The sequence below is a fragment of the Dipodomys ordii genome, unplaced genomic scaffold, assembly GCF_000151885.1.
Source record: "Dipodomys ordii isolate 6190 unplaced genomic scaffold, Dord_2.0 Scaffold77, whole genome shotgun sequence".
Taxonomy (NCBI): domain Eukaryota; kingdom Metazoa; phylum Chordata; class Mammalia; order Rodentia; family Heteromyidae; genus Dipodomys; species Dipodomys ordii.
Window position 1 is genome coordinate 1,722,137 of NW_012267293.1, and position 12,193 is coordinate 1,734,329.

A 12,193-nucleotide genomic window follows, 5' to 3' on the forward strand; every position below is an offset into this window, starting at 1 on the left:
GGGGGCAGCGAGGCTCCGCGGAGCCCGGGTGCCTCCGGCCGCCCTGCTCACCCCGCGCGCGGCCTGCCGCCTCCAGGTGGTCCACCGGGACCTGAAGCCCAGCAACATCCTGTACGTGGACGAGTCCGGAAACCCGGAGTCCATCCGCATCTGCGACTTCGGCTTCGCCAAGCAGCTGCGCGCGGAGAACGGGCTGCTCATGACGCCCTGCTACACGGCCAACTTCGTGGCCCCCGAGGTGAGCCCGGAGCCGGGCCCGCAGACCCCCCCGCGGCCTCCCTCCAGAGGCTGCGGGCAGCCGGTGACCAACCTGACCCCAGAAAAAACGACCACAGGCTGTGTGTGGAGGGGGCTGCGTCCCGGGACCCTGCCAGTCCTCGGCTGCGAGCAGCATTCGTTTCCACTGGGAAACCTGCTTCCTTGTTAGGAGTGAGCGATGGCACCTGGACCAGGCGTGGGGCTGACCTGGCCAGTGCCCGGGCCTGCCTGTGCCCAGGCCTGCCTGTGCCCGGGCCTGCCAGTGCCCGGGCCTGCCTGTGCCGGGGCTGGAGGCCGGGGGCTGGAGGCTGGAGGCGTCTTGTACTGTTAGCTCTCACTTGAGCGTTTTGTCAGACCAAAGCCAAACTTGCTGACGCTTGGTTTAAGTCTACTGGGGCTCCGTAGTGATTTGCAGCTGGGCCCCTACCTTCCAGGGGCCCACCTCAGGCCTCTGCCCCCGCCCCTCCTCCCGTCCCCCGAGGTCTGGCCTCTGGGTCTGACACCACCCGCCTGCTTCTGGCGGGCACCAGAGCTGAGTGGAGGAGCTGGGTGGCGGGGGACCTTGCTGACCGAGGAGGGCGGGCCCTCCCTCCCGGGGTCCGAGGGGGGCGGGCCCTCCCTCCCGGGGTCCGAGGGGGGCGGACCCTCCCTCCCGGGGTCCTAGGACGGCGGGCCCTCCCTCCCGGGGTCCGAGGGGGGCGGACCCTCCCTCCCGGGGTCCGAGGGGGGCGGGCCCTCCCTCCCGGGGTCTGAGGACGGCGGGCCCTCCCTCCCGGGGTCCGAGGGGCCGGACCCTCCCGGGGTCCAAGGAGGACGGGCCCTCCCTCCCGGGGTCCGAGGACGGCGGGCCCTCCCTCCCGGGGTCCGAGGGGGGCGGGCCCTCCCTCCCGGGGGTCCGAGGGGGCGGGCCCTCCCTCCCGGGGTCTGAGAGCTGCTCTGTGAGAGGCGTGCTCAGCAGGTGCCTGAAGATGCCCACTGAGAGCAGGGCGGGCCCTGGTGGGGGGGGGGAAGCCCACAGCCCCTGGTGCGCAGCGCAGCACTCCGTGGACGCACCAGGGCGCTGGAGGTTCCCGGGCGCTCGGCAACCTGGGAGACCGGCCTCAGCCCTGTCAGGGTCGGGCAGCGTTGGTGCCCGTGGTGCTGCACAGAGGAGGACTTCCTCAGTGCTCAGCATGCAGCAAAGCAGAGCACACACGCGTGCGTGTGCACACACAGACACACGCACACTCCCAGGAGCCAGCAGTCCTCACAGAGGTGGCTGATGACACTTTGGCCGCAGCTTCAGAGCAGTTCTTGTGCTGAGCCTGTGCAGGCGTCTGGGCGATGAGGGTCAGGCCGGCCAAGCCCGACACAAGCTCTTGTGAAGTAGCTTTGCCATTTGCCCAGCGATGCAGGTCTTAACCTCAGCTCTTACACCAGGCAGAGTTACCGGGCCACTGAGGTCGGGACGTGACTTGTAGAGCTCACGCGGCCATGGGCTGTGGAGCTGGTGCTTGAACGGAGCGCTCAGGGCCCACGGAAGGGGCACAGGGGCCAGGCCTCACCTCATGAGAGGCTGCCCACCCACGTCCAAGCCACGTCCCCATTCCACGGGGGTCTGTGACGGTCTCTGCTGCCCCCTCAGCTGTCAACACATCAGCACACAACGCTCCACTGCCCTGAGTGGTCCAAGGACGCATTACAAAGTCCTCATTTTAAACTCCACACACAGAGAGGAAAACCAGGCGCCATGGTAAACACCTGTAGTCTCAGCCATTAGGGCCACTGGACCTCAGAGGTTCGAGTGGTCCGACCTCGGGAACATGGCAAGACTAATCTCAAAAAAGAAAAATCAGGGCTGGGAAGGTGGCTTCGTGGTAGAGTGCGTGCCTAGCGCGCATGAGGCCCTGGGTTCGATTCCTCAGAACCATATAAACAAAAATAAATATAAAAAATTAATTAAAAAAAACCCCAATGTGTAACGGTGACACTCAGCCACTCCCATCGGGCTCCAGTCCTGAGGGGTGAGGTGTCTGTCCGCCGATCGCCACAGCAGCCACCATCGTCCTGGAGTAGAAGTGGCAGTCTCCATCAGTGGAGGGGTTTGCAAACGGAACGTGTGCATGTGTGCACACACCTGGAATACTGTTCACAATAGAATGCTTCCCAGCCTTTATCTTCTGTGTGTGCCAGAGCTCAGAATCTGGACCTCTCACTGGACTCTTTTTTTGTGCAAGGCTGTCTCTCTACCACTTGAGCCACAGCTCCACTTTGAGCCTTATGGTGGTCAATTGGAGATAAGAGTCTCATGCACTTTCCAGCCCAGGCTGGCTTCAGACTGGGATCCTCAGATCTCAGCCTTCTGAGTGGCTAGGATGACAGGCGTGAGCCACCGTGCCCGGCTCTATTCATCTTTAAAAGAAAGGGAATGCTGAGGCACCCCGGCTGGGTGGGCTGGGCACACAAAGGCAGAGCCTGGGGTTCTGGGGTGCTCAGCTTCAGGGGCACCAAGGTGGAGCGCATGTGGAGCACACGCACCGCGAGGGCGTGGAGGGCCTGGGAGGCGTGGGTCAGCCGCGATCGGGGTGCACTGTGCTCAAAGTCTGGCATGTTGAGTGAAGTGCCTTTCTATAGCCACTTACTTTCTTTTTAATGAAAAGAACTGAGGGTAGAATGGGGTTGGCGTGTGGGAGGTGGCAGTGAGCGGGGCAGAGGCCGGAGGGCTGTTTGGGGGCAGCGGTGGATAGTGAACTGCTCGCTTGACAGGGCCAGCATGGAGCTGCGCCCGTGGCTCAGGCCCACCATCTGAGCTACTCGGGAGGCTGGGGTTGGAGGATGGGGTTTGAGGTCAATGCAAACCAACCAATAAGAAGCTGGGTGTGGTGGGCCATACCTCTCACCCCCGCTGCTCAGGACACAGAAGTCAAGAGGGTGACTGTCTAGTTCTGACCAGGTGTAAACAGGAAACCCTATTTTTGAAATAATAAAAGCAAAGAGGGCAAAGGACGTGGCTCAAGTGGTGAAGCACCTCCCTAGTCCTGAGTTCAAACCTCATCCTACTAAAAGCAGAGTCAGAAGACGGGAGACCTGGATTTTTATGTGTAGATCTTCAGTCTTAAAGCTGTGTGGCGGGCACCGCGTTTGCCTTCTGCGTCTTGGTGGGCCGCTGCACCCTCGGAGACGGCCCCTGAGGGCCAGAGCGCCACGCTGACCCCGTCCATCTCCTCCCCAGGTCCTGAAGCGGCAAGGCTACGATGCAGCGTGCGACGTCTGGAGCCTGGGCATCCTGCTGTACACCATGCTGGCAGGGTAACGTGGCCAGGGGTGCGCGGCTGGGCGGCGAGGGGCCACACACGGGATCCCTGGGCTGGGTGCGCGCGCTCGGCCTCCACAGCCCCAGGACACCAACACGAGAAGAAGGCACTGTGAACTTCCCGTAGGCTCAGACCAGCCACAGAGCATTCGGGCTCCTGACCCAGCGCAATGCTCCCCTGTCCATCACTGACCTCAGCACAGTGCTCCCCTGTGCATCACTGACCTCAGCGCAGTGCTCCCCTGTGCATCACTGACCTCAGCGCAGTGCTCCCCTGTCCTTCACTGATCTCAGCGCAGTGCTCCCTGTCCATCACTGACCTCAGCGCAGTGCTCCCCTGCCCATCACTGACCTCAGCACAGTGCTCCCCAACCCATCACTGACCTCAGCGCAGTGCTCCCCTGTCCATCACTGACCTCAGCGCAGTGCTCCCCAACCCATCACTGACCTCAGCACAGTGCTCCCCAACCCATCACTGACCTCAGCGCAGTGTTCCCCTGTCCATCACTGACCTCAGCGCAGTGCTCCCCTGTGCATCACTGACCTCAGCGCAGTGCTCCCTGTGCATCACTGACCTCAGCGCAGTGCTCCCTGTGCATCACTGACCTCAGCGCAGTGCTCCCCTGTCCATCACTGACCTCAGCGCAGTGCTCCCCTGTCCATCACTGACCTCAGCACAGTGCTCCCCAACCCATCACTGACCTCAGCGCAGTGCCCCCCTGTCCATCACTGACCTCAGCGCAGTGCTCCCCTGTCCATCACTGACCTCAGCGCAGTGCTCCCTGTCCATCACTGACCTCAGCGCAGTGCCCCCCTGTCCATCACTGACCTCAGCGCAGTGCTCCCCTGTCCATCACTGACCTCAGCGCAGTGCTCCCCAACCCATCACTGACCTCAGCGCAGTGCTCCCCTGTGCGTCACTGACCTCAGCGCAGTGCTCCCCTGTCCATCACTGACCTTAGCGCAGTGCTCCCCAACCCATCACTGACCTCAGCGCAGTGCTCCCCTGTGCATCACTGACCTCAGCGCAGTGCTCCCCTGTGCGTCACTGACCTCAGCGCAGTGCTCCCCTGTGCATCACTGACCTCAGCGCAGTGCTCCCCTGTCCATCACTGACCTCAGCGCAGTGCTCCCCTGTCCATCACTGACCTCAGCGCAGTGCTCCCTGTGCATCACTGACCTCAGCGCAGTGCTCCCCTGTGCATCACTGACCTCAGCGCAGTGCTCCCCTGTGCATCACTGACCTCAGCGCAGTGCTCCCCTGTCCATCACTGACCTCAGCGCAGTGCTCCCCTGTCCATCACTGACCTCAGCGCAGTGCTCCCCTGTCCATCACTGACCTCAGCACAGTGCTCCCCAACCCATCACTGACCTCAGCGCAGTGCCCCCCTGTCCATCACTGACCTCAGCGCAGTGCTCCCCTGTCCATCACTGACCTCAGCGCAGTGCTCCCTGTCCATCACTGACCTCAGCGCAGTGCTCCCCTGTGCATCACTGACCTCAGCGCAGTGCTCCCTGTGCATCACTGACCTCAGCGCAGTGCATCACTGACCTCAGCGTAGTGCTCCCCTGTGCATCACTGACCTCAGCGCAGTGCTCCCCTGTGCATGATCACTGACCTCAGCACAGTGCTCCCCTGTCCATCACGGACCTCAGCGCAGTGCTCCCCTGCCAGCCATGCCGTCTTTGGGATGCGGCTAGGGGACTGGGGCCGGCTCTCCTGGGCTGGCCTCCGTGAACATCGGAGGCCTCAGTGTTCCGTGCAGGGCGGCTGGCCTGGGTGGAAGGCCCCACAATGGTGGAGCTCACGGCACCATGGCTCCCCAAGCAGCTTTACCCCCTTTGCCAACGGGCCGGACGACACCCCTGAGGAGATCCTGGCCCGAGTCGGCAGCGGGAAGTACGCGCTCTCCGGGGGAAACTGGGACTCCATCTCTGACGAGGCCAAGGTGAGCGCTGCTCCATTCCTCCTCCCCTCCCCCCATGCAAGCAAGAGGAAGCTTCCCGCAGGGGCCAGAGAGAGGGTTTGTACCTCACTGCCAAAAATGGCAAATGGTGACATGTCCCAAATTCTTTGTTCATTTTTCTCCAAAGAGAACTACAGGAGACACACACACACACACACACACACACACATTGTGCATCTGTACAGTATTTATTATGTCACATCTCCCCTTGGAAGGCTGTCATTTATATTAAAATAATGCTTCGTGTTTTACATGCACCATTTGCTATTTGCCCATTTAATTTCCCTTTGAATGTACAACATGGAATGAAAGGCAAATTGATACAACTGCTAAATAGTTATAATAGTTAAAACTTAAAAGTCATTCATAACCGGGTGCCAGGGGTGCACAACTATCATCTTAGCTGTCTAGGAGGCTGAGATCCAGTAGACCGCAGTTCTAGCACAGCCCAAGCAGATAAAGTCCACAGATTCCATCTCCAATTAGCCAGTCAAAACTCAAGAATGGAAGCGTGGCTCAAGTAGTAGAGCACCCGCCAAGCATGCAGAGAGCCCAGGATTCCAAACCCCAGGTTTTAAAAACTCCCTTCACATTCGCATGCTTACAAACCACACAGGGAAGTGCCGCAGAACAGCACTTCCCAGCCCATGTCCCGCCATGTCCCACCGAGCGCGAGCGCCTTGAGCAGCCTGTGCCCCTCCCCCTCCCAACCCCACTGACAGGACATGGTGTCCAAGATGCTGCATGTGGACCCCCAGCAGCGCCTGACCACCCTGCAAGTCCTGAAACACCCGTGGATCGTCAACAGAGAGCTGCTGTCCCAAAGCCAGCTGAGCAGACAGGACGTCCACCTGGTGAAGGTGCGCCCTGGGAGTGAAGTCGGCCTGCAGCCGCCCAGGCAACCTGTAGCGGCCAGGGCTGGGTGTGACCCCGTCCCCAGATGCCGGGCTCCTCACACCCCTCGTGCCCTCCAGGCCCGCCGGGGGAGGGGGGAGCTGGCACTCGTGTCCTCGTGCACTGGGGGGCCCTCGGTTCCCCGCTTTTCCTGGGGAGACACTGAGGCACGGATGGCAGGGCTGCAGCCCCAGGCCAGGCACTGGGCTCCATATCCGCCTGCCCAACCCTTCTCTTGCAGGGTGCAATGGCGGCCACCTACTTTGCCCTGAACAGGACGCCGCAGGCGCCGCGGCTGGAGCCGGTGCTGTCCTCCGGCCTGGCCCAGCGCAGGGGCATGAAGAGACTGACCTCCACGCGCTTGTAGCCGCCACGGTCACGCTGCCAGCGTCCTCGGCCCTGGGGTGCCGCGCCCGGCCGGCTTGTGGCCCCCGGTGACCTCAGGCACGCACAACGCTGGGCCGGCCTCGCTGTTCCTCTGTGCCCCTTTGGCCTGGACACCCCAGGCCACACCACGTGGACCTGCTGCCTGCTCTCCTTTCCTCCCAGCAAAACCAAATGGCCACAGTCACCGCACCGTGCCGCGGCCGCGACCCCTCGAGGCTTGGGTGTTCCCTGTCAGGCTCAGATCCGTGTCAGGAGATGCCCACCAGGCGTGAAGCCCGCGATGGGGCCCAGGACCACAGCCAGCCAGGTCCTGGCCAGGTGACGGCAGAGCCCTCCGCGAGACCCTGACGCACGGGGCAGCTGGAGGCCCCGGAGGCCACGCGACGGGCCGGCACCAAGGTGTCCTGCCACAGATCATCCAAAGAGCGCCCACCCCTCCCCAGAGGGAGCCCCCAAGTCAGGACAACCCAGTCTTTGTTCCCAGAGCCTCCCATGGAGCCGAGTGCCGGCCAGGGCCGGCTGAGCTGGGGTCCACTCATGCTGGGCTCCCTGCGGAGACCCCCTGCCCCGCAGGCCCATGGCCACCCTCGGCCACAGACACACAGGATCTCTCTGGGGAGCCAGGGCTCTGCCGCTGGCCAGGACACCAAAGGCGGCTTTAGTGTGCACCCTTGCGGTTTCTGGTCCGCAGGGCAGCGCAGAGGCCGGGGGCTTCATGTGCAGACCCCTCTCTCCCCCGAGAGGCCGGGGGCTTCGTGTGCAGACCACTCTCCCTGGAGAGGCCGGGGGCTCCGTGTCTATGGACAGAACCGATGCCGTGGTGGTGTGGTTTTGCGTGTATTTTGTGTCTCTGTTCCGTAGCTGTTTGTGCGAGGCGATTCTGTGGTATTCAGTGTTTTGCTCTGTGTGTGCACAGGAGAGTGGAGTGGGAACTTCCTGAGGGCAGGTGAGCCCCCCCTTCCCCTCCCCTCCTCCCCCTTCCCCCTCCCTCTCCCCCCTCCCCTTCCCCCCTACCCCCAACCCCCCCCACCCCCGCCACAGAGGCGTGGTGTACACTCTCCAGCTCCAGGGAACACTGAGGATTCCCCACCCCACCCCAGGGCTGGGGAGGGGCCGGTGGTCACAGCAAGCTCTGGGACACATCCCTAGAGGCCCTGAGAACCCCAGCGGCCTGGTGGGTCTCTCCAGCCAGAAAGACACCGGACACGCCGCTCCTTTCCTTCCAGCTCAAGTCACTGTAGGGCCAGCCTCTGCCCCTTAAAAAAAGTACTGCAGTATGGAAACTAAGTCCGTAGCTTGATCTAATTATTTCAGACCTTAAACCAAAGTTTTGTTGGTTTTTTTTGGTCGTAGGCCCGAACTCTGGGCCTGGGCATTGTCCCTCAGCTCTTCAGCTCAAGGCTAGCACTCTACCACTTGAGCCACAGCGCCACTTCTAGCTTTTTTTTGCTTATGTGGTGCTGAGGAATCGAACCCAGGGCCTCATGCATGCAAGGCAAGCGCTCTACCACTGAGCCACCTTCCCAGCCCCAAACAAAGTTACTTTGCCAGCTTTAGTCCTTGCTCCATGAGGCTAAGGGAGCATGCCACGCGGCGTGGGGACCAGCCCGTCCACAGCCGCGGCCCTCGGTGGGAAACCTCATCGGTTGGGGATTTAGGTCCCAGTTCTTTCATTTCTGCTCATGATGTAGGAGAAAAGAAAGGGCTGGGTGCCATGGGGGGGGGGCACTAGCCCTGCAAGGCAAGTCCCGCCTTTGCACCCAGCACCACCAGGGAGAAAAGGAAGAACTGAGGGCTTGGCTATCCCAGGCCCAGCTGGCTTCCCCAGCACCCAGGTTCCGGCCTGGCCGCCTTTGCTGTGGGTCCCACTAAAGGGGGAGGCGGGGAGGAAGGAGGCGCCTGGAGGTGGGCCCAGGCTGGTCTGTGGGCTCGCCCACAACTACTTCCTGAGTCCTGAGCCGGCCTGCCAGAGGGACCCGTGAGGCTGCCAGGCCCAGCTCCATCCCCCGTGGACCGCCCACCCAGGTCAGGCCAGCCAGGCCGGCTGCGAGTGAAGGCGCTGGCGACTGTTCCTAGAGAGCAGGGGTGTGTAGCGAGGGCCCGTGCATCCACCGTGAAGGCTACCTGCACCCGTGCCCACCCGCAGCGCGGCCCCTCCGCCCCCAGAGGAAGCCCAGCCCGCCCGACTCCTCTAACCCAGGGCCGCCACACACACACAGGGCCGCTTGCTGGGGGCAGCCTGTGCTGGGAGGACCCTGGTCACCCACACCCAGGACTCCACCAGGCCCTGACACCCCAACACACACACACACACACAGGACCCCACCAGGCCCTGAACCCATACCACACACACACATAAACACACCCAGGACCCCGCCAGACCCTGACACCCCAACACACCCAGGACCCCGCCAGACCCTGACACCCCAACACACACACACAGGACCCTGTCAAACCCTGACCTCACACACACATAAACACACCCAGGACCCCACCAGGCCCTGACACCCCAACACACACACACACACACAGGACCCCACCAGGCCCTGAACCCATACCACACACACACATACACACACCAAGGGCCCCGCCAGGCCCTGACCCCCCCCACACACACACATACACCCAGGACCCTACCAGGCCCTCACCCCCCACACGCACAATACACACACCCAGGGCCCCGCCAGGCCCTGACCCCAAAGTAGGCAAAATGGGAGGCTTCCACTCATTAATGATGGTCAGACTTGTACATGATTTTAAACGATGTATTCGCGGGTGGCCAAGTGTGAGCCTTTTTCAAGATGGCAATACCCACGGTGTTATTCCTGTAGATGTTCGCTGGGGTTTACCGGCTGCCCTTCCGGTTCTGTGAAGCACACTATACAACTTGTTCACGCTTCCTTGGCTTTCTGACACGCTTTGTTGCCCCTTGCCTTCCTAGGTGGCCTAAGACCCCTAGACTAGAGAGGGACCCGCTGGTCCCTGAGCGTGCGGGAAGGGCTGGGGTGCAGTGTGCCCTGGTCCTGGTGGCCACCTGGCCCAGTCCCTCCCCACTCTCCCCACCTCCTCCTCCCGCTCTCCTCCTCCCCCACTTTGTTTACAAGCTCCGCAGCCAGGTTTACACTTCATTTGGTGTCCACACTTTCTGTGTTGTGTGCGAGAGGGTTGGCCACTGTACAGATATTTATTATGCTTTCCAGATTTCTGAGATTTTTGAATAAACATGGGTTTTCTGAAGCGTACTCTTTTTCTAGCGTAAGAACTCTGCGCTCAGTCATCACTGAGAAGGAGGCCAGCCCTTCGCTCCTCTGCCTGCGGCGCCTTCCACCCCTGCCGCCCTCCTGCCCCCACGCGGCAGGCCTGGGCGAGGGCACAGTGCCCCGGCTGCTCCCCTGTGTGCATGTGCACACGTGCGCGTGTCTCGTGGGGAACACACAGCCGTGTGTGAATACACACATGCATGTGTGGGTGTGTAAGTTCATGCCTACAGGTGAACACGCATGTGTATGACCGTGTGCATGTGTTCATGAATGTGGGGATGTGAGTTGAGCACACATGTACATACTGTGCGATGCTCATTTGAGGGTGTGCCCAGAGTGTGGAGCGTGTGCTCCGGTGTGGAGCATGTGTGTGGACTGGGGCAGGTGTTGGCAGAAGGTGGTGTCCAGTTGGGGTGCAGATAGACAGGTGACCCCGAGGGCCTGGCCACCAGGCCCCACAAGCCTTAACAAAGCACACGCCCCAGGGCACGGCTCCGCCTTCGTGACTGCCCGACCAGTTACAGCAATGAGCACCACGCACATGTGTATACACCACACACGATCCTCACGCACCTGTGTGCACTCACACACCAGACACTATCCTCACGCACCTGTGTGCAGTCACACACCACACACTATCCTCACCCACCTGTGTGCAGTCACACACACTATCCCCACCCACCTGTGTGTACTCACACACACACACTATCCCCACCCACCTGTGTGCAGTCACACACACACTATTCTCACGCACCTGTGTGCACACACACTATCCTCACGCACCTGTGTGCACTCACACACACTATCCTCACCCACCTGTGTGTACTCACACACACACTATCCTCACCCACCTTGGTGCACACACACACACTATCCTCACCCACCTGTGTGCACTCACACACACACTATCCTCACCCACCTGTGTGCACTCACACACACTATCCTCACGCACCTGTGTGCACTCACACACCAGACACTATCCTCACCCACCTGTGTACACTCACACACACACTATCCCCACCCACCTGTGTGTACTCACACACACACTATCCTCACGAACCTGTGTGCGCGCACACACACACCATCCTCACCCACCTGTGTGCACTCACACACACACTATCCTCACGCACCTGTGTGCACTCACACACACTATCCTCACCCACCTGTGTGCACTCACACACACACCATCCTCACGCACCTGTGTGCACTCACACACACACTATCCTCACCCACCTGTGTGCAGTCACACACACACCATCCTCACGCACCTGTGTGCACTCACACACACACTATCCTCACCCACCTGTGTGCACACACACACACTATCCTCACCCACCTGTGTGCACTCACACACACACTATCCTCACCCACCTGTGTGCACTCACACACACACTATCCTCACCCACCTGTGTGCACACACACACACTATCCTCACCCACCTGTGTGCACTCACACACACACTATCCTCACCCACCTGTGTGCACACACACACACTATCCTCACCCACCTGTGTGCACTCACACACACACCATCCTAACCCACCTGTGTGCACTCACACACACACTATCCTCACCCACCTGTGTGCACACACACACACTATCCTCACCCACCTGTGTGCACACACACACACACTATCCTCATCCACCTGTGTGCACTCACACACACTATCCTCACCCACCTGTGTGCACTCACACACACACTATCCTGACCCACCTGTGTGCACTCACACACACTATCCTCACCCACCTGTGTGCACTCACACACACTATCCTCACCCACCTGTGTACTCACACACACACTATCCTCACCCACCTGTGTGCACACACACACCATCCTCATGCACCTGTGTGCACTCACACACAAACCATCCTCACGCACCTGTGTGCACTCACACACACACACTATCCTCACCCACCTGTGTGCACACACACACACTATCCTCACCCACCTGTGTGTACTCACACACACACTATCCTCACCCACCTGTGTGCACTCACACACACACTATCCTCACCCACCTGTGTGCACTCACACACACACCATCCTCACCCACCTGTGTGCACTCACACTCACACTATCCTCACCCACCTGTGTGTACTCACACACACACCACCCTCACCCACCTGTGCGCACAC

The 12,193-nt window shown here is 60.9% G+C and overlaps 1 protein-coding gene across 1 annotated transcript in view; it reads left to right on the forward strand.

Annotated features, from left to right (window-relative positions):
• The window catches only part of Rps6ka2 (ribosomal protein S6 kinase, 90kDa, polypeptide 2), a 176,983-nt gene extending 169,915 nt beyond the window's left edge, over positions 1 to 7,068 (forward strand). The window contains exons 19-23 of the mRNA XM_013024519.1: positions 9 to 238; positions 3,470 to 3,546; positions 5,382 to 5,499; positions 6,240 to 6,377; positions 6,653 to 7,068. Of these exons, the coding sequence (XP_012879973.1) occupies positions 9 to 238; positions 3,470 to 3,546; positions 5,382 to 5,499; positions 6,240 to 6,377; positions 6,653 to 6,778 (689 nt within the window). The 3' untranslated portion in view covers positions 6,779 to 7,068. The remainder of the gene's footprint in view (positions 1 to 8; positions 239 to 3,469; positions 3,547 to 5,381; positions 5,500 to 6,239; positions 6,378 to 6,652) is intronic.
• Positions 7,069 to 12,193: the final 5,125 nt, after the last annotated feature.